We start from the raw sequence: 27,968 nt of genomic DNA, 5'->3' as shown, positions 1-27,968 counted from the left end.
TTATGCTGGCAGAATACTGACGTAAGAAACTAAATCATATTTTGAACACAGACGTAAGAAACTAAAATCACTAAATACCTTTTAAATTGCCTTAGTTTACTAGTAGTATTTGGGTCTTGTATAGATTTTCAAACCAATATAATATAGGCTTAGCTAGGTTCTTCAAGGCATTGGGTAAGAAATAAATAATAAAATATTTTTATGGAAAAATTTAAATTATATGATCTTACATTCTATTTATTTATTTATTCTTTGGAGGAATTGGAAGTTATAATACAAAAGGCATTGGTTAAGAAATAAAAATGAAATATTGTACCAAATATAATTCAGATATTATTGAAAACAAGTTTATCGTGCAGCAGAAAAGAAATGTCCGTCTACTGACGGTTTTGAGATTCTGTCTCGATGAGAATTTGTTGTATGGATGCAAATTTTCGAAATTCAATAACTAAATGTTATGGGTTATTTTTGTTTAAGGTAGGAATATTATAATCATCAATTTAAATTTGTTAAATTTCTTATATATTAACAAAATGCATTCTCCATAATCAATTTCTAAAACTAAATTAAAGTATAAGTTTAATTTTCTATGATTATAAAAACATAAATTGTATTCATAAGTAAAGAAAAATTCATATAATTTTGTGACGAATTTGGTGCTTGAGATATTTCAGTATAATTAAAGTAGAATTTTAAAGGCTTTTCTAAATAAAAGTTTTAAGAAATTAAAAAATGAACAACTACTTAAAATCTTAAAAAAACGAATAATTGGTAAAACTTTTAAAAAGTTAGAGTAAGCAAATAAGTAAATAATTTGAAAGTGGAGAACACTAAAAATAAAAAATAAATGTAAAAGGAAAATAAGTATTGACAAGAAATTAAAAATACAATATAAACAAATGGGTAGAAAATTTAATAATTGAGGAAGATAAATGACAAGAGGTTGCTGAAGAATTTTTTTATAAAGAAAGCCGTAAATTTCAGTGATTAATGATACCATTCAAACTATTTTATTTGCCACTGATCACTCTTAATTTTAACTAATAAAGTCTTTCTGAAGGTGTCACTAGTTACAAATTTTATATGAATTTATACTTTATATGATTACAAGTCCACTTGTTACTTTTATGGGATTAACATGTCCAAGTTATAACTTTTGATGTTCCACATCTTTATTTGACAACTCCATCAATCAATTGCATAAATCATCTTTTAACATATTTCTGATTGATAATTTCAGGACCTTTTTTTTTTTTTTTTTTTTTCCAACTTTCTATACAATGAAAATATTACTCCTTTGCTAAAAAAAAAAACTTCTCTAATGACTATTCTATTAACACCTAATTTATTACTTAGGCAGCTTAAGAATTTGAAAAGTCTAATAAAACAAATTTAAACATATTTTTTTTTTAAATTTGTTTTATTGGAGACATCATGCAAATGATTCTAAAAACAAAATTTAAAAATATTTTATTCTTAGATATGTAAAGTAATTAACACCAAATTTTCTTTTGTGGTCTTTTTTCTTTTAGAAGTCTAAACCAAGGACTTTCCTGTTTGGACATTCAGCTTGCTCTCTTCTACCTCTTTTGTGTTGATATGACCTAATATTGTCTCAAATTTTTACTTAACTCTAAGAATGGAAAATTGCACACCCTTTAGAATGTTGCATACTGTTGCAAATAACAAATTGTTCAAATATATGCCAGATAATATGAAGCTCAACTATTCAATCTTGATGTTTGCTTAGAATAATTTATTTTAAAAAATATGAAAAATTTTAGAACAATGTTGAAATAATTAATTTCCTTATAAAAATTAGCTTATTAGAAGCTGGGTATTTGTGTTAAGTATTATGATCAAATATAAACTTAATATTTCTCCTCTTGTAAAACAAACTTTTCTGGTCATTGCTTTTAGTTCAAACTTTAATGGATTATGTTCGAGGAACATTATATTTTCTTTCTTGACTCTTTAGAAATTACAATTTCATAGGACATAGGTTCATGGTTATAACATGATAGGACAAAGGTTCATGGTTATAACATGATAACATGTTATATAACAGAATGATTTGTGTATATTTGTTATCATAAAGACTTTATCCAATCAAAGATGGTTTATGATTTAGAGATTCTATAAAATAGTATAGCTAAAGTTGTCATTTGAATCCTAGTTCCTCTGAAATCATGTTCTATTTTTGTGGTCTCCTTAATATTTAATATATTTAAATTTGTTTAAACTTAAAATTAAGGTAATTTTAAAAGTTTTTTTTTCTGAATAAGTCAATTTATAAATTCAGAATTCCGTAAAAGTACATTTTCTTTTAACTCTTGTGTTTTAAAAATTTTTATGAATTTATTTTGATAAAATATTTTAAAAAAATTATATAAAAATAAACTTTTAACTTATTTTAAGTTTTGACATCTAAAATATAAATTTTTAAAAATATTTTTTTCTAAAAATAATAATTTAAAAATAAAATAAGTTATTATTTTTATAAAACAATGTTAAACATTTTCATATATCAAAATTAAATAAAAGTATACACAATTTTATAAAATTAAAAAAAAACTGGATTATATAATTTGATTTAAAGTATATGTTAAATTATACCCTTTATAATCCTAAAACTTTTAAATATTGTTAAGAATAAAATAATTAATAAGTTAAAAAAGAAGACTCAAACCGTTTTTGTGACCTTCTTAATAAAAAATATTTTTAGTTTTATCAATTTTTTTTCTTTAAGGTCCAACTTTGAATGGATATGTATATTTTAATGTTCAAATCATTTTTCAATTATATCGATGAATTATCATATATATAAGTCTTAAACATGTAATAAGTGTAATATCTATTATTCTTTCACCGACGTGGATGATTTGGGTGTGCTGGTAAAAGTTGAAGAATTAATCCGAATTTTCTTTTCTTGGTGTGCTTTTTCTAAGATGTAAAAGTTGGAGTGGAGAATTAAATTGGTGTGATTTTCCTAGAATGTAAAAGTTGGAGTTGGAGAATTAATAAGAATCCTTTCTCCCGAGAGTCCTTGTTTTCACGGGAAGGAAGTTACATTTTATAAATTTTTTTTTCTAACATTTGTTACAATGAATTATCTAAAATTTGATTTTCACTTATATTAACTTCTACCTTTATAACTTGATTTGAGCATATGATTAGTCTACCTTTATTTAATTTTCAGAATATATATAAGACTCTCTAGGATCAATTAAACAAACAAAATCAAACAAGCCTAATTAAGTTTTTCATCGATTTTTCTTTCTTCTTAGTTTGTTTTTCTCTTCTGAAATCAGAATTCAAATTAAGAATAAATTAAATCTTTATTTGATAAATTAATACAAATTAGATTTAACAATATTGAGATTTAATTCTTATAAATTATTTTAGTCGAATCAGTTAATTATTTAAATATAGCGATTCAATACTATGATTTTCAAATTATTTAGTGGTTTGAACTGTGATGGATTCGTTTTTCATCTTGTTAATTTTCAAATTTAGTTTCTTATCCTGTTTTACAATTGAAATATACAAAAATATTAAAGATTAAATACAATTTAATATGTGTCCTAAAATTTTTTTAAAAAGTAAAAATTTAATTTCAAGAACGAAAAGTAAAAATATTTGATCATCTAACAACTTATAAATGATACAGTGAGAAGGTTCTATATTAGTAAAAGCTTCACTCTCCAAACTATAATTGAACTATAATTAAATAATGATTTATTTGTATAATTTCACTCTTATTTTTAGTTGATGTAGTTTCATCTATTAAAAGTTTAGTTTAGATAACAATAACCAATTGAATGAAGCATCCATTTGCAAAGGGAAATCATGCAAATTTGGAAAAAGTGAATAAGTGAAGGACAATAGCTCAAATGATTGAGATTTCTCCTTAGGTTGTATGAGTCTTTTGTAATATCTACTTTTAATTTTTTTAGACACTTTTTTTGGATTTTGCCTTTTGGAATCCCTACTTTTCTCTCTACTTTCATACTTCTTTTCAAGGTTTCTTCTACATTTCCAGCAAATTCAGATTCTACAATTTTAATCCATTTCTATTTCTATTTTAGATTCTAATTGATTTCTTCCTATCTTTAATCTAGTTGCTTTCTAATCATGTAATTCAGTTGTTTTTTTTTTTGCACTTTATTGTTTTTTTATGACTTTCTAGATTTCTTGGTTAATTTTCTAATTTTGCTTCTTAGTGTTAATTTGTTTCTTGATTTGTTGGTTGAGATTTTTTTTTTTTAATTTTTAAGTTCAAATGTAATTGACATTGTCTGGTGAAACTATTTCAATCACATACATATATATTGAATTGAATTTAAGATTATGTCATTACTTTTCTTGAATTAAATTATTAACTGTAACTTGAATAGAAAACGTTGGACAAGACTCAAGAGAAAATTAAATAATCCAATGTTATTTTCGGTAGATTTTAGTTATATACATTATAATAATGTTGTTCACTTTAATGTCATGTCTATTACAATTTTACTTTTGGATAATTTTCATAGATTTTAATTATAATATTGTATATTTTAGAGTTGTTTATTATGGTTTTATTTTTAAAAAAACATTTCAAAAAATAAAATAAAAATATTTAAATTACGTTTCATCTACTATCAATTATGATAAAAATAACTTATATCTTTCTATCGAAAATATCATTTCTTTTTTTTTTCTTATGTTGAAAATATAAAACTAAAAACTTTATATAATATATAACATCACAAGTTATATATTTCATTGTTTACGTCATCATATAAACACTCTATATATACTTTTAATGCTATAATCACTCTATATTGGAATGGATTGCACTTAATTTAATATATTGTATTTAAATGATTAATTAATTTAAGTAATACGATTATTATCAATGATTAATCTTATAATTAAAAAAATTATATTTTAATATTTTTCTTTATTAACTATGATAGAGTTTCTAACATCCCAATTTGTATAAAGAGTTAACATGAAATAATAAAATAGAACAATTAATAAGCTTACAAATAGAGTTATGAAAACTTCTAAAATACTAAGCATTCAAAGACTATACGTGGATTATAACCTGATACAAATGTTTCTGAACGGTATTACAAAAGATAATAATGTACTGAACGTTTATACAAAACTATATAAGCCGAACGGTTATGCACCTACTATTACTAAACTACTGACCGAACGGTCCTATACACTAAACTTCAAGAGTCTCCACCTCCAATGTTTCTTCCAGCGAGCACTCGTCTCCTTCTGCTCACATTCATAGAATGATCATTGCAATAGAAAGAATGACCGGACGGACAAATAAAGACAAAACAAAGGAGTAGGGTAAACCTATCTAATTTAATTAATCATATTAACATACAATGTCAATCATAACATGTAACAATCAATCATACATTCCACCACATAACCGAAAAGAATATTCATGCAATAACTGACCACTGACTTGACTCATCCGATTGTATGAATTATGTAGCTACGACGTTTGTGCATCCGGGCGGATCCTAGCTGGGATGCCCTCAACAGCTGCCACCCGAGGTTAGTCCAATGAAGCTTACCTCGGTACACCAATACCACAAGGCTAAAGGACCTCCTGCCATTCCCACACATAAGTTACTATTCTCTATGTGAGAGTGAGTAATCACGAAATATCAGGATAAATGCCAGCTAAGCTTTGATCATATTCATACTTTACCATTCCAATACCATTCATGAGATATTCCTCCTTGGAATTCTCTTCCACATCCACACTATTCAACTCATATAAATCTTCTATAACCTCATACTTAACTATCAACCTGAGCAAACAAAAGTATACAATAAAATACAAATTTTGAACCAGACCGAATGCATCAAGGTCAACCCGAACGATCACGAATGACTCTCGGTGACAATTTACAGAATTTTGCAAAATACAGCAGAGTTAAGACTCGACCTTATTCCTACCCCGTTCTTGACCCTTTATCTAACATTAAAACATACAATCAAACATTAAAACATACAACATTCCAATATCAACCAAATTATCAACATACCATCGTTCAAGCATACCATCATTCATAACAAAGAATCATAATTAAATTACAAGTTTCCCTTACCTCAAAACCCAGATAATTTCTACACTCTCTCGGTTGTCTTACGTTCCAAGCAACTTCTAAGGACTTCTACAAACTTCTGATCGGTGAAAGGAAACCAACCATATTATCGAAGTTCAAAAACAGATTCAGAGAAGGAATGGATTCAAACATGCAAGCGAAATAGTACTTACATGCAACAAAAAATGCGGAAACCCTGCAGAACGAATGGGTTGAGCTTGCCCGTTTCAAAGCAACAACTTGGTTGGTTCAATTGAATGTTCTTGACGCTAGAAGAGTTCAGACGTTGCCTGAATAGTGATCAGAAAAAGAGAAAGATGAGAATTCTTAGAGAGAAAATGGAGAAATCTAGAGAGAAGGAGGAGAAAATAAAGATAAAAAATTTGGAGAAGAAGGATACATGCAGAAAAGTGACACTAAATTTAAAAATCCTAGTTTAAACACTACCGTCAAAACTCTCTCAATCCACTCAATCATGCACACCTCCTCCACTTTCTTAGTTTCAGTTTCCCTTCTGTCTACACCTAGCTTCCATTATTCTAAGAATTTAATGTACAGAGTTGTTAGATCATTTAATCATATTTACTTATAGAGAATTTTATATAATACAAATGCTTGTTAAAATTAATTAACAGATAGGCATACGCACATTTAAATATATAATAAATACGTAACAAAACAAAACATTTTATCATCAAATCAAATGTATTATCCAATATTAGATCCAGTCATAATAATTCTAATACAATTTCATTTTTATAGAAATGATGTCACTTCTAAGTTTTTATTAAAAGAAAATAAGAAAAAAATATAAATAATAATTAGATAGTCAGACTACTTAAAATATCATGATGATATTTCTTTTATTCCTATCCCATTTCATCATATGTGCACATAAATATACTAGTCCCATATTGAATAATACAAAGAGAATATCCCTAAAAAGAAAAAATAAGATAAATACACTAACTCCATTAAAATGAATGCCAAAATTACATAAACAAGAGAAAAGTTATCCATGTTTTAATTTGTAATGCCGAAAGAGATAGCTTTACAAGTTAGGTAATCCCCACTTTATTTTTTAAAAAGTCATTCTATTATTTGTACTACAACATCAAATTCGGATACAATAGGGTAGACTTAAGATTAAATTTTCCATAATTAAAAATTTCAAGAAAAAAATGACGTTGAACTTGTGTAATATATGTATATACAATAAATATTAAATATTGGCTACATCAATTATTTATAACCACTATGAAGACTCATTACGATATATTTAAAATATGATTTGATAAAATTAATTTCAACCATATTATAATTAAGAAAAGGAACCGACACTTATATATGTAATATACAATTTTTTTATTTATTATAATGCTTCCATTATTTCTTTTTTGTCCTCTTACGTTTTCTCTTTTCTACGGCATGTAGAAGAAAGGAAAAAAGAAAAGAGAATTCTTGATAACCAAACCTTCCATTTTGTCATTGTCTTTGATCACCTAATTACAATTAAATTTCAGTTAGAATGTCACCAAATATGTTGCCACCTCAGCAAGGGAATAAGGTGATAGAACACCAAAATTAAAATACTAATAAAACTTGTTTAATTAGGCTATTTTATTATTATTTTTATTATTATTTATTATTATTATTATACCCTACCAAATCAATTCAAATCATGTTACGATAAGGTCTTATCCCAAATGGAAAACCCTCTAACTACCAAAGTCAAACTAACTTAGTACATAGTTCACCAACTGAATGATGCTTGCACCAGAAATCAGCGATAAATCACCATGCTTTTTTCTCATTGGTTATCAATACAGTTCAACTTCTTCCCCAACTCAGATCTCATCCATCCATGATGTTATTTCATGTAATTGACGGTCATGATTTTATGTGTTATTAAGATAGTCTTTGTTTTTTCTTATTATTATTTCTAATAATAATTGTTGATGGGAGTAGAAGTTACACCATTTTTGTTACCTTTTCTTGCTTCTGTCGTATTTGCTATTTTCATATTTGTTATCATATCTTGCAATTCACCTTCACTTCTTATACAAGAAAAGTGTTTTTTTTTTTTATAAATAATAATAAATAATAAAATCGTTATTATTATTATGATTATAAATTAAATATAAATATTTTTTTATAATTTTATTATAAATTGTTTTTATTTAGTTTTAGATAATTTTTTAATTAAAAAAATAATTAAATTTAAAAGCAATTAAATTGAAAAGAAAAATTAAATTTAAGAAAACAGTCAATTAAGGAATAAAATTAATAAAATAATTATTTTAATTTTTTTTTTATTTTAAAAGAATAAAATTAAAAGTAAATCTAATCATTGGAAAAATTAATTTTTTTTGTACATAGATACAGATGAAAAGTCAACTAATCTCTCATTTTTAAGAAAATAGGACATAAATCAAAGATGTAAAATAATTTTATAATATCAATCAATTATACATTATTATTAAAAGTAATTAACTTTTAAAATAATTATCTTGAAAGTCATAATAATAATGATTTTTATTAGTTAATAATGTAAAATGTCATTGCATTTTGAATCATTTCATGTTATATTTGCAAAACCCATAAATTATATGTCTTTATTTCTGCAATCAAGTGTTGAGTTGTACTAAAAAAATTTAAAATGACACTTGAATTAGAAGATAAGGGGGAAAAATGAATGATTCAATTTGGAATGATTTAAATATATTACTTAGAGTTGCAAAAGAGTATTCTAAGCATCAATAATAAGGTAGTGAGTGAATTATGTGGAATTGAAGTAAGGAGACATTTCATAATCAAGACAAAGACTTAAAGGCTGTCATACCAAATCACTTATTGCTAAACGCTAATATATCAACTCAATGACGCCATGGACATGCTGCTCTGCTTTGCTCTCTCATCAACCTATTGGTGGGGTTCTTCCACTGCACAAACAACATTCAAAAATATAAATCTTCTCAAGAAACCAATAACAAAATCTCAGATTCCTGAACAACTCCACCTTGCTAGGAGTTGGTTTATTTTTTGTTCCAACCAACTCTCAAAAATCAAGAGCAAAATCAAAAGAAAAAACTTTGAAGAAAAGAAACAAAAACCACCTAGTGAGAATTGAGAAGCCACTCAAATCTTCACCTTCTCTCTCTTTCTCTCCTAGGAGCAAGGAAAAGATCAATTCCAATGGAGGTTTCATGCAGAATTCTGAGAAGATCAATTCACAGTTTTCTTCAAAACTATCATTTTTTCTCAACAACTGTGGCTTTTATGGCTCTTCCTTTCTCAGTATCAATACTCCTATCACAGGCTTTAGTTCCAGCCTCTTCATCCCTCTTGCCTCAAATACACAGTCACCTAAAGTCTCTCTTTGATGCTGCTGGCTTTCCTTCCTCATCAAAGTTGTTTGCCATTCTCAACCTTAAGGTTTCTCAAACAATCACTTCTTCAATCTTCACCCTTCCTTTCACTCTCACATTTCTCCTCGTTGCAAAAGCATCAGTAATTCAATCTCTATATCAACACAAACCGAGTTTTCCACCTTCCTTCATTTCCACCCTATACCATTACAAGCCTCTCCTCCTGACCTATATCTACAATTCTTTCTTTATTCTCTCTGCAAATGCATCTTGCTTTTGCCTCCTGTTTTTGGCCTTCACCTTTGCTGAAGGATTTGGTTACTCTTCACCAAGTAGCACACGTTTGATGTCAGCTGCAGCTGCAGTTCTCTTCTCTGTGATCCTTGCCAATGCATTAGTGATCTGCAACATGGCACTCACTGTATCTGGCATGGAGAAACATAAGGGGTTCATGGCAATTCTGAAGGCCTGTGTTGTGCTTAGGGGAAAGACATCAATGGCTTTGTTCCTCGCACTGCCTGCCAATGTAGGCCTTGCAGCCATTGAGGCCTTGTTCCAGTTCAGGGTTGTAAGAGCCTATCACAGCTATGGAATGTCATCATGGCCTTTTACGGTTTTAGAGGGCATTTTCATTGCTTACTTATACTCACTTTTCATCATAATTGACACAATTGTCAGCTGCATGTTTTACAAATGCTGCAAGATGGGGTTGAGGGGTGATTATGAAGACAAGATTTTTTCGAGGATTGATTTCCCAACAGAGGAGGACAATTGTGGTTATGTGGTATTCAAGAATTTTGAAGAACTACCTTAAGTAACATAAGGTAGCATATCTTTGTAATAAATTTGGTCAATGTGTTTCTTATGCTTCACAAAAGGGAAGGAAGTAAAAGTTATTTAACAGTCTTGCATGCTTTTGAAATATTCATTCATGTTACTCGAACCAAGTCGAGCAACTTCTGAAGGCATAAAGGTTTTCAACAGAGGAACCTCAGCTCAGCTATGTGCAAAAGCTAGAAGCTGAAGATTGATTCACCATTTTATTTTTATGTCTTTCTTTTGTGTTGTTAAAATCTGTCTTCCTTTTATTCCATCTCTCTACCTTGTATATTTATTGGTAATATTTTACTTGTGAATAATACGAAAGCTGCTGTTTGTTTCCTTGCCTTTTGTAACATGTTTGATAGATGAATATGAATAATCACATCTTAAAAAAGGGTCACACATTTTCTTATTGCTGATGTTTCCAGCATAATTACTTACAGAATCCCATGAAAGACAAATTATAGTGTAACAGTTTAGGATTTGCATGAGTTGTTGATCCCATGAAGAATATGTTCATTCTACATCAGCTCAAGCCTCTAAATTATTACTCAAAATGTATGCATGACAGCATATTAGTGTAAACCAATGAATGATAGGGTGCTGGTATTAGTATATTGTTTTTGCAAGTACATGTGTGATCATTGAATGGAAGCAAGCCCCGACAAATCATGATATATGGACACCAAACCACGGAACCTACTTTTAATTACAGAAAAAAACTGAATTGCTTCTACAAAGTTCAACTGGAATTTAGTGTTTTTAAACCAAACTTGTAGATATTTCCAACTTTTTCACCAGTTGGTCATGGCAACAATGTTGAGAAACAGAGGAAATGCAAATGCTTGGGTAATCTTCTATTCCAAAATCAGGATCCGTCAATTCATCTAATCGGCCAAACCTTGAGAGGCATGCAAAAAATGATTGTTTTGATAGGTCATTCTAGAGGGTGGGGACAGAGATTGTTTCATTTTTTGGTTTGTATAGATTGGAAAGCAAGAATTAAAAAGTTATAACTCATTCCATGAGTAATATTTCTGAACAATAGAATGAAAATTTTGTTGCATTCCATTATAAAATATTCAAACAATGGAATGACATTTTTATTCATATTCATCCCATTCCATTGTATTTAGCTATATTTGATTCCATGTCATTCTCCACCTCTAACTAGACAAAGTAAACTAGGATAACAAAGTTAATACTTACCTTTTCCACCATTCCTATTTATCTGCACAATTAGATATCAGTGAAGTTAAAGCGTGGAAGTCACTACTAAGAATATAATCTGTGCACCATGTGAATTTGATAAGCATACTTTTAGTGACTCTAGCAGCACCTATTGTGCTGTATCTTAATTTTAGTTTGCAAGGGATTTAAACAACTAACTATCCAACAATCAAGTTCTTTTAGCAAATTTTACTCTGCTATATCTCAAGTAAAAGATTCTGAATGTCCAAACCAAATGAAGTCTCAAAATGTATGACAAAATGGCGTCACAAATGGAAAATGTCTCTCAGCAGATGCAAATATAGCTTTCAGTGAGGTACCTTCCCAGGCAAGACAATTAAATGGTTACCGTATCAGTGAATTTGAAGAGTGTCTTTTATCAAATGTGTGCACACATTCCAACCATGGGATAACTGAATGCAACAAGAAGCTTTTTCACTAATGTATTGCATTACAAAAGATAACTGAAACTAGGATTCCTATCTCAGGTTTGTCATACAATTACAATACAGAGACCTTATTTCTAATTCTTTTCTTTTCTTAACCTGACAGCTTACAACATGCTCTTGGGGTGTCTACTAAAATCTCTATTGAAAAGAAGAAGGGAAGCTACTTTCTATTTTACATGAGAAGAATTCCCAGAGATGAGGGTTCAAACTTTGTACAAGGTTTTTTCATGGTACAACATAGGCTTTGGTGATGGATAAATGCCAAATGAATGATAAAAACCAAAGCCAGGTCTACTCTAGTAGAAGCATGGCCGACTTCAAAATTTCTTATTAAATCTAAGGATCAGATCCATTATCATGGTATTCACTGGATGCCGATGATTCTCAAGTGATCAGAGAAGCATTCATGCTGGGTCTAGATTGGTCTTTCCTGAGTATTCTTCTGTGAATGATCAACAAAAATTTGATTCAAGATGTCATCAATGAATCCATTCCCACGACTTTTCTGTATGTTTATAGATGGAAAGAATGTGCCATTTCACTTCATTAGATCACCTTGAAAGGCTAATTGTCACACCAAGATCTCCCAAGTGGGCTACTTAACTCAAAATCGGAAGCAGTCCCCTAACTACCCACTGGTAGATCTCTGCTCTTTGGCTTGAGAATGACTTTGGTGCAAATGAGCAGACAAGTCTTCAACTATCTTTGCTCTCTTTCTCCTCAAGTGCATCCCTTAGTCTTCTACACTTCAGCCACCTTCTCAACTTTCTTCTTCATCTTTTCCACTCTTCCTTATGAAGTTAATGCCTTTAGCCTTCTCCATTTCAGCCTCTTTATCAGCTTTCTTTTTCTCTAACACTGTTTGTTTGCAATTCTCTTCATGTGCCTTCAGAAACAACCTTGTGAAATTCAAGAGAGTTGCAGTAACTACAAACCAAAGAAAAAAAAACAATAACATGTTAGCTTCAGTATTATAAAATAAATGATAGAACATGTCACTTATTTTTGCCAAACAACAAATCAAGAATGATGAAACTACATTGTGTCCTCCTTTCCTTTTCTACTCTCCTCTCTCATCCTCTGCTTTTCTTTTCCACCATGAACAATAATAAAGTATTAACGCTAAACCAACCTTGCTCAAAAGGACAACGGGCAGGGTCCTCACCAAAATATAGGGCAAGTGCATCTGCATTTCTTCCCTGTACAAAAATAAATTGCACAATCTGTATGTTGCCTTATACATATATATAATCAACCAAAAAGATGGCTAAGCATGTTACCACCACAGAATATAGGTTTGTTACAGATGCCACCTCTGACCCTGCAACAGCAATGAATTCCTTCGATGTCTGAATTAAAAAAGTGACATAAGATATTACGATTGAGAAAGAGGAGAGACATTTTAGAATTTATGTGAACATAAATTTTGTAATTTCTGAAGAGTAAATACAAGTATATAAAGCAATCAAACTAACTGATCTGAAACAAAGCTAACTGATCTGAAAGAAACATAACAGAATACAAGAGAACACTTAACTTCCCGTTGTTAACACAGATGTATTACTCATGTTTTGACACAAATCTACATCTGAAAATCTTGCTTAAGACACCCATGGTTTTGATGATGATAATAATAATACTAATAATAATAAATAATATTATGTTTTGGTTGTCTAACAAAGTTACTTGGAATGTTTTAGATGACTCAAATTCATAAAACTAGTCCTAGGTCTTAGACAAACTCTGAAGAAGAGTTAGTCTCATACAAAGATCAAAAGAAAATATCACAAGATGATAGATCAATACGATAAGCCTAGTTTAAGGAAACATCAGACGCAAGGAAGATAGAAGCAAGTCATACTGAAGATCTGGATTCAAAATTTGAAGATCAAACAAAGTCTCTCGAAAGTGTTGGAAGCAAGTATTACAAGCCTAGATGAGTCTAAAGAAGCGTCGCAAGCTACTAACTAGATCAAGACGCCTTTAAATTCAATAAATGACATATATATGTGGACTTCACTTGACACTTATGAAAATGCAAGGTTGTCGAATCTAAAAGAAAGTTGGCTCACTCTTTCCTAAGAGAATTCTGACACACGCACATCTAATTTCTGAGTCGGTATGTTCATTTTGTGCTGTCAGAAGAGTAGATGTAGCTATAGAGAAAAATTTTGTCCTTTACCGTGTGCACAGAGGGTAACAGTGGGATTTTCTAGTGTAAAGTCAAACACATTCTTTGAAGGTGTGACACAAGGACAAGCAAAAACACACAAGTCACAACGGTCCTTCTAGAACATCGATAAAAACAAGCAAAGCCGTGCAGAATAATTGATGTAAAACAAGATATAAAAGTCTTACATGACTTTGCATGCAAAGAAAAGATTCATAACTTCTAAGTGCTTAGTTTTTATTAGAGAGCATCTTATATAGAATACTAGTGCATTTTATAAATCCTTCACTTGATGAAGTTAAGACTCTAGAAGCAAGGAATGTACATTTGTATTATCCTCTTTAGTGAGAGTCTTCCATATAAAAATAACTTTATTATTGTATAGCCTAGAGAGGCCTCTACACACTTATTTTGGAAATATTTTGTGTACTCGGTGCTTAATCTCAGAAGGAGATTAGCAAACCAGCATTATGATCTAAGTTTAAACGCATAACTTTCTGTGCATTGAATTGTGATCTTCAAATGATATAATGAAGAATCAAGAATACTAATCACCTTACGAAAAACTTCAGTCACTGGGCCATCGTTTTCAGATGCAGCCAGCTCCTGATTAACCTTTTCTAATCCCCTGATGATTGCTTGCATTTCTTCTGCTAATGACTTCAATTGTATCTGCAAGATCATGGATTTATGATCACTATTCATTGCAATCACGTTAACTAATAGTAACAGTTATCCAGTACAAACGTCATATTCTTTTCCTTAAAAGTGCAAATATCCCTGGGTTAATAGCCCTCTAAGGTTTTAATTTTCAGCAACAAACCTACTTAAACTTTCAACACCTAGTTGTATTGATCAAGTGGTCCCTAGAACTAAAAATTAGTACCCATTCAATAGGGACTTTTGTTGATCTTGATTGATTCAACAAGTGTGGGGCCCTGTGCGAACTTTCTTGATTTTATGAATATGGGAAATTGCAATTTCATCCATGGTTTCTAAATTTGCACACTTTTTGCTTGAGGGACTATTTTCTTCAAAGTTTAAAAGGATTAATTTCCAAATTGAAATACAGTGGATATTTATCAAAGGGCAAAGTTGAAGGATGATAATTTAGGACTTTTATATTTAGGTCAGCATTTTCCCACCCCAAATTTTCAGTCCAACTGCTTTTCCCTCATAATTTCCAGTCTAAAGTAAAGCACTTTGAATTCAATGTGCATTTGCAAAGTCCAATCTGAGTGTTTGGAAAATAAAAAAAGAATGAGCTGTTAAAAGTGGTGATTTTTGTCTCCTAGTAGTACAGTTGCTTAGACCATGATTGAAACTTTAAGCAAGTTACATAATGGATTGACTCATCGTATTACTCACATGGTATGCACGTCTATTTAAAATTATGGAAGGGTGCATTACAAAATGTAATTGAAAAAAGGAAGGATTTTTTTAAAAAATAAAATCAAATAAGGGGTAAAAAGTGAAATTTGACCAATAAATCAGGGTAACAAGGTAAGGCAAAGCTTGGTTCTTCTGTATATAAAGAACCAAAAGCTAAATTGTTACCTTAGTGGCTGCTTCCAAGCTAATAAGGTCAAGGTGAAAATCAAGGAGTCCAGGAAACCTTTCAGCTAGGACCTGGAATTTAAATAGAAGAAATCTAAAAGTTAAACCACCAAATAATATGTTCATCTAAATCAAGTGAGATTACTACCTTGCAAAGAAAATGCATAAGTGTCATTTTACTATTTGAAGCACGAGTGTCGGTTAGTTTTAAGAGACTATCTAACTTGAATCCAACAGCAGATCCTGTACAAAGTGGAAACATTTCACACTCATTATATATGAGAACAGATATAAAAAAAAAGTAAAATATTATTTACTGACTTATTATGGGCTAATTATTATATAATTTTAAAAATACAGAGAAGTACACCATATATATTTCCCCTAACCAGGTGAGAATGACAATAAAAACATTTCTGTTACTGAACATACCCCTTGCTGTTCCTTGATTCAATGTATTACCCAAATAAAGAATTTTCTTCATGATCTCCTTCAGTTTGAATGAGTTTCGGACCTAAGGACAAGATAAAAAAAAGTAGGTGGTTTTAAAAAGAAAAAAAAAAAAAACAAGCAAGGTACATCTATTAGATTCATAAGCAAAGTACCTCTTCACAAGCAGAGTTGACTGTGTGTAAACTCTTCTTAAACTCTGTAATCTGCAGAGTGAAAATAAGATACTCAAGAAACCAGATCCACAACAAAATCAGAAAATTATTGCAGCCAACAGCAAACCTGAGTCCCAAACTGAATTTTGAAAGAGAATACTCTAAGTTTTGACTCCACTCTTGGCACTTTCATCAGCTCTAAAAAATACTGAAATATAACATAACCAATATATATGAGAATATTACACATACACAGTTTAATTAAAAGAGATCAAAAGAATTTGTTTATAGTCCATGTCTCAACAGTAGAGGAATGTGCCACAATGTGGTGCCACAGACTTAAAAATGAAAAGATAAAATATAGTATTTCACCCATAACCCAAAGAATGTCACAAACCTCCGAGTAGGGAATATTTTTGAGCAGTGTTCTGCAATTATTTAGTTTCATATATTCGTAGTCCATTAATTCTTTCCTTAAAATAAACCTGCTTCTCTTGTTATGGTGGTTTGGCTACTCAATTTCTTTACTTTTCACCTTACTTCTAAATTTTAGTATGAGCAACGAATTCCAAACAAATCACATATATCACCAGATAGTTTCATCTTAATCACTTCTAACTTTCCTTTAATCAAATCGGGGTATAAGTAGTTTATCCAGTCATTACTACATTGTAGGAAAGTTGTGCTTTCAAGATAGTTCAATTGTGCTTCCACTATAGACATCAATGCGTGGTTAGATAATGGATAGAACAATAAACCTAACAAATAATAAACTTCATTAGGATAGACTCTAACTCATGGATTTGATACCATGTTAAGTAGTAGATTTTAAACTTAATCTAAAAAAACTGACTTGTAAGGTGCGGTTTGCATCTATATATATACGATAAAATGTTAACAAAATGACACTCACTTAGAATTATCTGAATTTGCTTCTGTGTGTATTCATATCATGTGAACATCACAATTTAAAGGAAAACCATTTGGCCTTTCATCTCCGAGCCATAATGTCTCCAATTATTACAAAACACAACACTGTAATGACCATAGATATAAAAACATAACATACTAACTTCCTGACTCTTGCTCTTGTACATTAAACATTACCACTCACAATAACTATCTAATAATTCATAAATTTAAGTTTATTCTAACATAAATTGCCTTATTTCTAGTCGATGTAAGACTTCTAATATTGGGTGAGATAGACCCTTCAACAATTTTATTTGAATGGGTTGCAAGGATATTGAATGGATTTTCAAGAGTTTTTCAAGAACCTTAAGATTCACCCCCATCTAGAATACATGATCACACCATTGTATTGAAAGAAGAGGCTGAAATTCCAAACATTAGACTCTAAAGGTATCCCCACTGCCATATCAAAATATAGAGTAGTTAGTGATAATGTTGAGATATGGTGTTATTAAGTTTGAGTTCCTACTCAAGTCCAATTTATTATAGGTCATTGAATAAATAGCTATACCAGATGAATTCCCTACATCGATAATTGATAAGTTGTTGGATGACTTGGTGGTGCTGCTTTATTTTCTAAGTTAGATATGAAATTTGGGTACCACCAAAATAGGATGAAGGAAAATGACACTCTTAGAACTGCTTTTAGGACTCATGAGGGACATTATGTTATGAGTTTGTGGTAAAGACATTTGGTCTCACAAATGCACCTTCCACTTTCCAATCATTAATTGAATGAGGTGTTAAGATCATATTTAAGGAAAATGAACTTAGTTTTCTTTGATGATATACTAGTTTATAGTAAGATCACAGAGGAACATAAGTTCCATTTACAAACTATTCTCCAAGCTCTGAAGAATCATCAATTGTTTGTCAATAAAAAGAAGTGCACTTTCAGGCAGGAGCAAATAAAATATCTTGGGGATGTCATATTCGCCTAAGGAGCAGCAACAAATCCAAGAAAGTTAGAATCATGATGATTTGGCCGATGTTTAAGGACATTAAAACTTTGAGAGGATTTCTAGGCCTCATGAGATATTATAGAAGCTATGTAAAAGATTATGGGAAAATTGAACATCCTCTTAGTTGCTGAAGAAGGACAGTATTTTTTTGCAGCAACAAGCTCAAGTTGCATTTGATTCACTCAGGAAAAGAATGGCAGAGTTACCCATCTTAATAGTTCCAGACTTTTTAAACATTCATTGATGAAACAAATGCTACTAATAGAGATTTGGGTGTAGTTCTATTGGGAATCTAAATGTGAATCTAAGTCTCATATTGAGTAAAAAAAAAAGTTGAACACTATATAAAAAAGAAGACCCATAAACCCATTGCTTCATTAGGTGGTGAAGATATTGAGGCCAGTCCATTACCAGATTCTGTTGTAAACCAGAATTATAAATAGGGTTGATTGTTCTGTGAGAAAGATATATGAAGAAGTGTGAGCTTCTGTGTATCCTCTACAATCTCTTAAGAGATATGTAAGTGATCCGGAATTAAGATCCGTGAGTGGAAGAACTGTGCAAATGGTGCAGGGCTGAAGCGTGGCTAGTGCTTAAGCGAGAAGTGAGTCGGTGAGGGGAATAAAAGAATAGAAAAGTTTCTTACAACCAGTTAAAACTAACCCCGGATAGCAAATGCATCCAGTCATGTATCCCTCTTGAAGAAAGCATCAGTTCCTTCAGTTGCTCCAAAACTACTGCCTAGTATGTTAGCATTAGACCTGGAGCTACAAGTTCAACCAGCACCAGTGGTGACAGCCAGCAACAATGCCTCTGGAACAGCAGAAGCATTGATTCATTGGCAAGATCTTCCAAACTTTGAAGCCATGTGGGAATCAGCAGATGTAATTAAAGAGCAGACCTTGAGAACAAGGTGAAACTGTTGGGGTGCAGCATTGTTCGTTGTAGGCCTCCCATTAAGTGGACCTATACTAGGAGGATGCCCAATAATACAATTGTGTCGGAGCCTGTAGCTAAGAATCTATGTAATTAATAGAGAGATAGAAGGAGAGTGGGGACAATTGGATCAATGGGGATATTGGTTGGGAGAGTCTGGGATCTCGAAATCCTATTGAAATTGTACTCTTCTTTCTTTCTTTGTACTTTTGACTCTTGTTCTTTCATCTCTATTTTCGAACGTTTCCCTGGAGAACATCATCAGTAGTATTGGATATTTTTACAGCAACCTTTGCTTAAGGCAAAACCAGTCTATAAGCTTCATGCAACATAGAAATACCGCATGATTTTGTGAGCTCACATTATACTTTTCTCAAGTACTATATAATATTATGGCTTAAATAAATCATTCACAAACCTTTTCACACTTCCCCAAATTCTCCTTATCACCGGTGTATCCCTATGTAGTCATAACCAAAATGAATGAAAATTAGAAACGCAAGAAAATTATAATGAAAGGTAGCAACTCATTATAAGAGAAATTTCTAGAAATGAAAACCTTTAATTGTTAATAAAGAGGCAATAAATATGTTAAGCTTCACCTTTAAAAGCTCTATCTCCTCTTTGGTTGGACAAAATTTAATGAGATTTTCCACCTGATCAACATCTAACACTGAATCATCCATAGCCAGTACTGCAGCCTGGATATGAAATTCGTCATGCAAACCATTAAATTGAATAAGTTACAGTCAAGAGGTTTAGCTCGATACTTTGCAGATATATAATAAGGCAAGAAACTGTTTCCAAGAACATCTATTATCAAAAGCAGATATACAGTACAAGATTCTACTCTCTGCAAGACTTGACTTACACATTTTTTGGCACTTTATTGTGCAACCTTCTGTACCACATGACATGGCCAATCTTTTGGATAGATATAGTAACACTTTCTTTTGAGCTTGAGAGACATATTTTTTAATCATCAATAAAGCATTTATCAATTTCATGCACAAAGCTGCCACATGTCTTGCGATACTTGCATTCATAAAATTACATTCTATGTTTCATGGAAAAAGAATACCATTGTTACTATGATATGCTTTAATGCGAAATCTTAGCTTGCATGATTATAGTTTTAAAATGCTCGCATGAATTAAGAAATTTCGAACTATCAACTTACCATCATATCAGGAAGAGGCATCTTAACCTTTGTGAGCATAATTTCAGTATTATTGGCCCTCCTTAGGTCAATCTACAATCAGTCGAAAAAACTTATTGGTACGATACTAGGAAAATACTAAATAAACATTATATCAATAATTTTGAATAAATACTTTAACAGCCAAAGAAATGCACACTGCACTTGTGCAGTATTTGAATTGGAACTTTCAGAAAATGGAAGAGACAGTAATGACAACATCACAGTTATGTTGCCAAGATAGTCATTCATTCTTGACATAAGAAAACTACAGTAAAGTATGTATTTGTTACCTAATGGCTCAAAAATCAGACCAGAATGAAAACGATTTCTTTGTGAACAAATTACCGAGCATAAAACAGTGGAACTAAATTCCATTTGTAATATAATGAATCCATGAACATCAGCAACCTTTGTTGTGAAGTACAAAGGCAACACTACCTTAGCCACAGTTTATTTCAAAAATTAAATTTCAAGAACATTCATATAGAAGAATACCAAGTGGATTTTGTCAGCTTTAGATCCAACAGATTTGCGCCGCCCGCCAGATTTACCATCTGAATCAGCAGGTTTTGGAACATTTGCAGAAAAAAGCTTCTCTATCTCTGAAACGTCAAACTCTTGTGTTCTAAGAATGTAAAACCAATCATTAAAACATGCAGGGTTGAAAGCAGGCATTAGAGAATTGAAAATGAATCAATAATAGGCAAGTTAAATTACATTTGAAGCTCTCCACGTCTTTGTAGTTCATCCCATAAACTTCCTTGCAATGCCCTTGTTACCTTACTCCAATGCAGAGGCTTTAAGGAGGATTTCCGAGTTCCCATGGCACCAGCCCCAGTAGGACGTCCAAGTCCCCGACCTTTCCCTCTTGTATCAGTTCCAATTGGTGAAGGAAAAGGGGCACCACCAAGAGGTACATGAGAATGAGCAAGAGTAGCTCGTGTTCCAGTAGGAGGTTGGCCTCGACCACCTGAAGGTGGTGGAGGAGCTGTGCCTCCAGGCATTGTTGTTGGTGGTGGTCCACGATTTGGTGGAGGTGGAGGAGGTGGAGCTCTGGACAGTGAAGAAGATGACGGTGGAGGTGGTGCTCCACTTGATGGAGGAAGAGGTGGTGGGGGAGGTGAACCTCTGGATAAAGAAGGAGGAGGAGGTGGCGGTGGTGGAGCAGAACTTAAAGGAGGAGGAGGTGGTGGTGCTGGTGGAGCAGTACCTAAAGGAGGCGGAGGAAGTGGTGTAGATTTACTTAATGGAGGTGAAGGATAATGTGGTGGTCGGGGTGCAGGAGGTGGAGCTTTAAACGTTTTTGGAGAGATTGAGGTAGAAGGAAGCGAAGGTTCATTTGTAGACTGCAAAGGAGGGGGAGGAGGAGGTGGTGGTGGTGGTGCTAGTGAAATTTTTGATGGAATTACACCATTTGCAATGGGAGGAGAAGGAGGTAAAGCCCCATTATTTTGTCCAAAAATTGGAGGTGGAGGTGGAGGTGGAGGTGGATGAAGTTGTAACATTTGATCATAGCTCTGTTGTGGTGCTTGATTAGCTAACTGAAGAGATGTCTCTTTGACTGACAGTAATGATAATACTGGAGACTTTGAGCCTATTTCAGGAACAGCGTCCGAAGATTTTGAGTTATCACCATCACAGTTTTTCAGGTCGTTTATCGTGTCCATAAAAGCAATTACTTCAGAGACATGAGAACAAGAAGTAGAGTTTCCTTTTGCATCAATGATTTCCTTGTTTTCAGAGGTAACATATGACAATGTTAGTGGTGAACTATTGTTCCTTGATGGTGGATATGAGAAGTTAATGGAATCTTGAAGAGAACCCTTACTAGAAGGAACCGACCTAGTTGTTACATTGGGTTTTGCATAATTTGCCTGAAAACCATGTGGTTCTTGCATAGAGTTTGAGTTCGAAGGAAGTTGTTTATTTTCAGAAGAAATAAGTAACTTATCAGATTTTGGTATGGAAATATCAAGCAGCTGCAGCCCTGGTTCTGAATCGCCATATTTGTTTTGCTTAACTGCCAATTTATCAAGAGCATTCAGAGTGACTTCCTTTGTCATAAAAGTTACTCCATAATCCACTCCAATATCTTTGACAACATGAGTATCTAAAACCACCCTCTTGTCAAGCTTGTACCTCGCATCATCAACCTGTTGGTGAATCCCATCATCTAACATGGAATCCAGAAAAGTATGAGGATCTGAATACTCTTTCCAGATCTCTTTATGACTTCCATCATCCACTTCACTGTCATGAACCATTAGAAAATCGTAATCTCCCTTACCTTCCAGTACATCAATTACATTGCTGAAGATCTCTTCTGCTTCATAGAATTCCTCAGCCTCAGGTGAAGCACATTCTGTGTCACTCGCATCTACTGTGTTTAGATTAGGCATAACAGCATCAGCGTCCAAAAAAAGCACCTGATATACAGATACAACTATGTGTTCAACTCCTATCGCTTCAGAAAACAACTTACATAAGGAAAACAACAACTTACCTCAAATTTGAAGTCCTTGGGGAACTGATCCTTTGCATCCCACTGAATATCAATTTCATCGCGGCTCAGCAGCAATATATTTGACCGTACAAACGCAGTATGAAACATGACTCTGAACATCACCTCCTCACGAACAAAATCATCACTTAAATGTATGCACTCAAGAACCACATCCCCTTGAACATGACAACGGATGTCAATTTTCACGAGCATACATTCTGCCTGTGGTTAAAACTTCTCAATAGGATATTCTCTCTGATAAACTCACAATCAATTATGAATAGCACGGATATTGTATCTAATTAACTCACTGAATAACAACTTAAAAAATCTAAGTCACCTGCAAGTAGTGGCGAACATGATTTTGGCCCATTGAAGTTGAGGAAAGAAGCTTAGAACTTCGGTTGGAAGGTTTTGAAGGGTCTGGACCATAGACACGCACAACCGGTCTGCATCCTTTTCCTCCGTCAAACAGAGGAAGGACTCTGAGAATAATGCAATCCAAATATAAGGGTGTTTCTGATGGAGGCCACCGAGAACCCAAATGCCTCCTGGAAATGTACTGAAGATATCTCAAATGAGAAGGTTGTGGATTCAAAGGGGATAGAAGGTGGAGAAGTTCTTTGGGTGCTTGCTTGTACACCATTTCAAGAGTTTTGTGTTCCCCATTGTACTGTTTCCTGTACAACATAAGACCAGCTAGCATAAACGCAAGCACAGGCCAACCACCCCTTTCACAGTGCATCAAAAGCACGTTTTGTTGGCTCTCCAAGGACAACCAGCTCTCACTTGATCGAAGGAAGTGGTGAATCATCTCCAAAGGCAAAAGGGGGCAACCCTCATATTGCCGAGGATACTCCATAACTGTCATCTCGTACTGAGACATTATGTCTGAAATTCGACTGCGCCTATCCCCTTCTCTGAAATTGAACACCATGAAAGAAGCATCCGGATAGTGATCCTGTAGCTGAGCCACAACCCCCCCGACATAAACCTTGTACTCCTCTTCCTCCAACACATTCTTGGAGAAGCAACAATCAAAAACTGCATAAACAGTCAAGTATTACACACAAATTCATTCTGACACTAAACAGAAACAACTGTTACTAGGCACAACTATAATCTCAGTAACAACAAGCAAGGTTCTAAACGAGGGGCTCCAAACACGATTCAGGATACAACTTCAAGATTTAGTAATTACAATCACATTGCAACTGCAGTGGTGACAACATTTGTCTGTAATTTTTCACAATAAGAAGAATTCTGCCAAAACTGTAACTGCAACTACATCATAAAACCTTGAGGACGAGTACAAAAGTCTCACTCAAAACACATCTTCCAGACAAAATCAACACTCCTTTCTCGGGTTTCTAGTAAAAAATCCTCTACTGACGAATCACTACAGAGACTACTATTTGAATTCCAGTCACTCCAAATCCAACCCTCTCGTTCCACATTTTTGTTACATCTTGAATAACCCTTATCCCACACACCCTCCCAAACCTGAAAAACATGACCAACAGGAATAGACCAAACCCAATGGCACAGAAAACCCAGAAACAGAAACATGGTCCATATTGTCACTGCATTACCATAAACCCACTTGAAAAAAGATTCAGGAACCGAGGTCAAAACTCAGCCATCAGTCACAAGAGCTATGCTTCAATTCACAAGAACAATAATTACAAATGTAAAGTAGACATAATTAAAGAAAAAGGTGTAAGTCAGTAGGTAAAGTAAGAAAAAAGGAAGTGAATGTGTGTGTGTGAGAGAGAGAGAGAGAGAGAGAGAGAGAGAGACCATAGAGTCTGTCGGAGATCTCGAGGAGGTGATCGGGTGGTTTCCGGTAAAAGAACCTTCGGAAAAGAGCCATGGGAATGGAATGTACTTCTGAGTATGAAAAATGTGTTACTTTCGACTTGGTTGGGTTGGAACTGGGCCATGCATGCGGCTTTGCTTTTGGTTTCGGTAAGTTATAGTTAAATTAAAGGAAGGATTTTTTTTATAGTAAGTAAACTCATCCATCATCATCATCATCATCATCAACACCAACACCATTACAATATCATTCATCAACGTCAAATCATTTCTTTGAGTCTTTCTCACGAAAACCATCTTCATCCATTTCCCGCATATATATGTATATATAGGTATAGATATCCTACGATAATTCTACAGCATCATGCGTTCGTAGTTCCTGGTAAGGTCTTCTCTTTGTGTGACAAGGTGATATAATCCGTAAAGCTAAAAAGCTTTCTTTTTTATTGAAATAATATTTACGTACTTTTTCTTTGCATGAAATATTTGGATGTTTAGAAATAACAACTATTTGATACAGTGAAGAAGTTTTCGTTATCAAAGTTACAAAAATTTATACTTTTACAGGTTATTTTAAAAAATTTATACTGCTAAACAATTGTCGTAATTTACATCTTCAACCACATGGAAGAATTTCCTTTGTGTTTACTTATGAAGAAAATTACGAACATGGTCGAAATTAACATGTTCGTAATTCCTTTAAATTTATACGTTTCTTAACAAATAAAAAACAAATTGTACCATTTCAATAAAAGAGCCGTAAATGTAAGTACTCTCTTTCTTAAAAGTCATAACTCTAACAAACTACTATGTACTTTTCAAGGAAATAATAAAGTTTGAATTTAATGAAAATTTAACTGTATAAACTTTTCTAAAAATATTCAATGCAATTAAAACACAAACTAATTCAATTAAAATAACTTATAATAATTTTTTATTCACTATTACGAAAAATATATTACATCAATTATTTAGAACATATTGTATCAATTTCAAAATCAATATATTTATTAAGACAATGTTATAATTTGAATATATTTTACATCGATTATTAATAAATTTGATGTAATTAAAAAGATATTACATAAGTTGTCATCCTAACCAATTTAGTATTGAAGTATAAAAAATTATATATGAAATTACATACATCAATTATCACTAGAAACCAATGTAATATATAATCGTTATTTAAAAAAAGAACAACAAATATCGCATCAGTTGAATAAAAAAATTAATATAATATATCCTATATTATATTGGGTTTTCATTTAATCGATGTAATATTTACTTTTTTTTAATGACAATTTATAAGTTAAGCTATTAATATAAGATTTTCAAGTAATAAATTTTAAAATTTTACATATGCATCAATAATTGTCATCAATTAAAACAAAATACTTTAAATATCCAATTAAAATATTATGCTAAAGAGAATGAATAATAAATTTTACTTTGCAAAAAGTTACCTTGTCTACTCATTACGAATTAAGCATCTCTTCTCAATGTTTTTTCATTAAACTTTTAGTACGAAATATAGGTTAGTTTTACATTATATTATTACATTTGATGATAAAAAAGTACTTTCCTTTCCTGTAATGAATTAGTTTTATTCATATCTCTCCAATACTTATATTATATTTAGTGATTAATTTAAACATTTAATAATTAATATTTATTCACATCTCTTCAACATTAAGAGATCTCCTAATTCACAGAGAGAAAAATCCACCTTCAAAAACTCTTTTACACTTAAGTTAGTAAAAGAATTAAGATATATTATATTATATTAGAGTAATTATCAAGTATTAAGTCTAAAGTGAGTATCCATGATTACTCATACATTTATAGGACCAACATGGGTTATGAGCCTATGTCCCTATTAGAATGATGCTTACCTGGAAAGTATAATAATAGTCTAATAATAATAATAATAGAATGATAAATAACTAACATGTTAAACTACTAAAATTAAGTTATAATATGTAAATATGATTGAGTTCATCATATAATTAAGCCATTCGGTCGTGCTTTGCAAGTGGATTAGCCTCGAGGTCGAGTTCTAATATACAATTTGGTCTCAAGGCCAAGCTCTCTCTAAGATTTTAAGTAATTTCAGCCTCATGGTTGAGCTTTTATCTGAGCTTCAAAGTAATTTTGGTCATGTTGACAAACTCTTATCTAGGCTTTAAAGTAATTTCGACCTCATGGTCAAGCTCTTATTTGAGCTTCAAAATAATTATGGCCTTGTGGCCGAGCTCTATCCGAGCTTCAAAATAATTCTAGTCTCGTGGTCGAGCTCTATCCGAGCTTCAAAATAATTTTGGCCTTGTGGTTGAGCTCTATTCGAGCTTCAAAATAATTCTGTCCTCCTGGTCGAGCTCTATCCAAGTTTTACAATAATTCCAGCTCTATCTAAGCTTCAAAATAATTTTGACCTCGTGACCAAGCTTTATCCGAGCTTCAAAGTAATTTCATTCTCGTGGTCGAGCTCTCTCTAAGCTTAAAGTGATATGGCCTTGGGGTCAAGCTCTCTCTAAGTTCAAAGTAATATGGCCTAGAGGTCGAGCTCTCCCTGAGCTTAAAGTAATATGGCCTCGGGGGCAAAGCTCTCTCTAAGCTTAAAGTAATATGGTCTTAGGGTCGAACTCTTTCTAAGCTTAAAATAGTATGGTCTCAAGGTCCCACTTTCTCTGAACTTAAAGTAATATGGCCTTGAGGCCGAGCTCCTTGATTGGCTGTTTTACTGAGCTTTTTGGAAATGGTGATCATAGAGTTCGCGCTCCTTGATGGCCATCGAGGTCGAGCTCCTTAAATTTGAAGACTATCTACCTGAGCCCTCTGATGACGAATTTGCTCCTTGGTGGTAGTAGAGGCTGAACTCATTGGATGTGATAACCACATGAGCTCCTTGATGGCCATAGAGACCAAACTCATTAGATGTAATGGCCACGAGGCCAAGCTCCTTGATGATTACTAAGACCAGTTTTTTAGAGACGACTGTAAGGGCCAAGCTCCTTCATGGTTGTAAGCATCGAGCACCTTGATGGCCGTGGAGGTTGAGTTCTTTGTTTGGCCTTGAGGTTGAGTTCCCTGGGTAGCTTGTCTAGCCAAACTCTTTACGTCGTCGCTTGGGTATGGCCTTTTCACCTTGTGTTGTTGATTTTAGGTTGTCTTGGCCTAGCGCCGTCAATTTGAGGAGAGCTTTTGGGTTGTTGATTTAAGGTCATCTCGGTCTAATGTTGTTCTTTCGGCA

At 32.5% G+C, this 27,968-nt stretch overlaps 2 protein-coding genes across 4 annotated transcripts; one reads left to right on the top strand and one right to left on the bottom strand.

Annotated features, from left to right (window-relative positions):
• Positions 1-8,996: 8,996 nt before the first annotated feature.
• Positions 8,997-10,654, top strand: LOC106757222. The gene has a single exon (XM_014639846.2). It carries the CDS (start codon positions 9,318-9,320, stop codon positions 10,302-10,304), a length of 987 nt encoding a protein of 328 aa, XP_014495332.1. The 5' UTR covers positions 8,997-9,317; the 3' UTR covers positions 10,305-10,654.
• Positions 10,655-11,956: 1,302 nt separating this feature from the next.
• On the bottom strand, positions 11,957-25,012 carry LOC106757642 (formin-like protein 20). Of its 3 annotated transcripts, none has more exons than XM_014640362.2 (17): positions 24,698-25,012; positions 23,238-23,941; positions 22,898-23,119; positions 21,112-22,820; positions 20,890-21,019; positions 20,374-20,445; positions 19,796-19,894; positions 19,612-19,653; positions 16,451-16,531; positions 16,324-16,374; positions 16,151-16,232; positions 15,867-15,961; positions 15,719-15,790; positions 14,717-14,833; positions 13,275-13,340; positions 13,124-13,190; positions 11,957-12,918 (listed from the first exon to the last, which is right to left on the bottom strand). In XM_014640362.2, exons 1-17 carry the CDS (start codon positions 24,768-24,770, stop codon positions 12,752-12,754), a joined length of 3,849 nt encoding a protein of 1,282 aa, XP_014495848.1. In that variant the 5' UTR covers positions 24,771-25,012; the 3' UTR covers positions 11,957-12,751. The 3 variants fall into 3 exon arrangements, with proteins under 3 accessions (XP_014495848.1, XP_014495847.1, XP_022635144.1); XM_014640361.2 differs by having other exon boundaries at positions 13,272-13,340; positions 24,698-25,011; XM_022779423.1 differs by having other exon boundaries at positions 13,272-13,340; positions 24,196-24,782.
• Between the last annotated feature and the right edge of the window lie 2,956 nt (positions 25,013-27,968).

This window comes from Vigna radiata, chromosome 3, assembly GCF_000741045.1.
Source record: "Vigna radiata var. radiata cultivar VC1973A chromosome 3, Vradiata_ver6, whole genome shotgun sequence".
In the NCBI taxonomy this organism is placed as follows: domain Eukaryota; kingdom Viridiplantae; phylum Streptophyta; class Magnoliopsida; order Fabales; family Fabaceae; genus Vigna; species Vigna radiata.
Note: the sequence above shows the minus strand (reverse complement) of the source record. Positions and strands in the feature narration are given on the sequence as shown.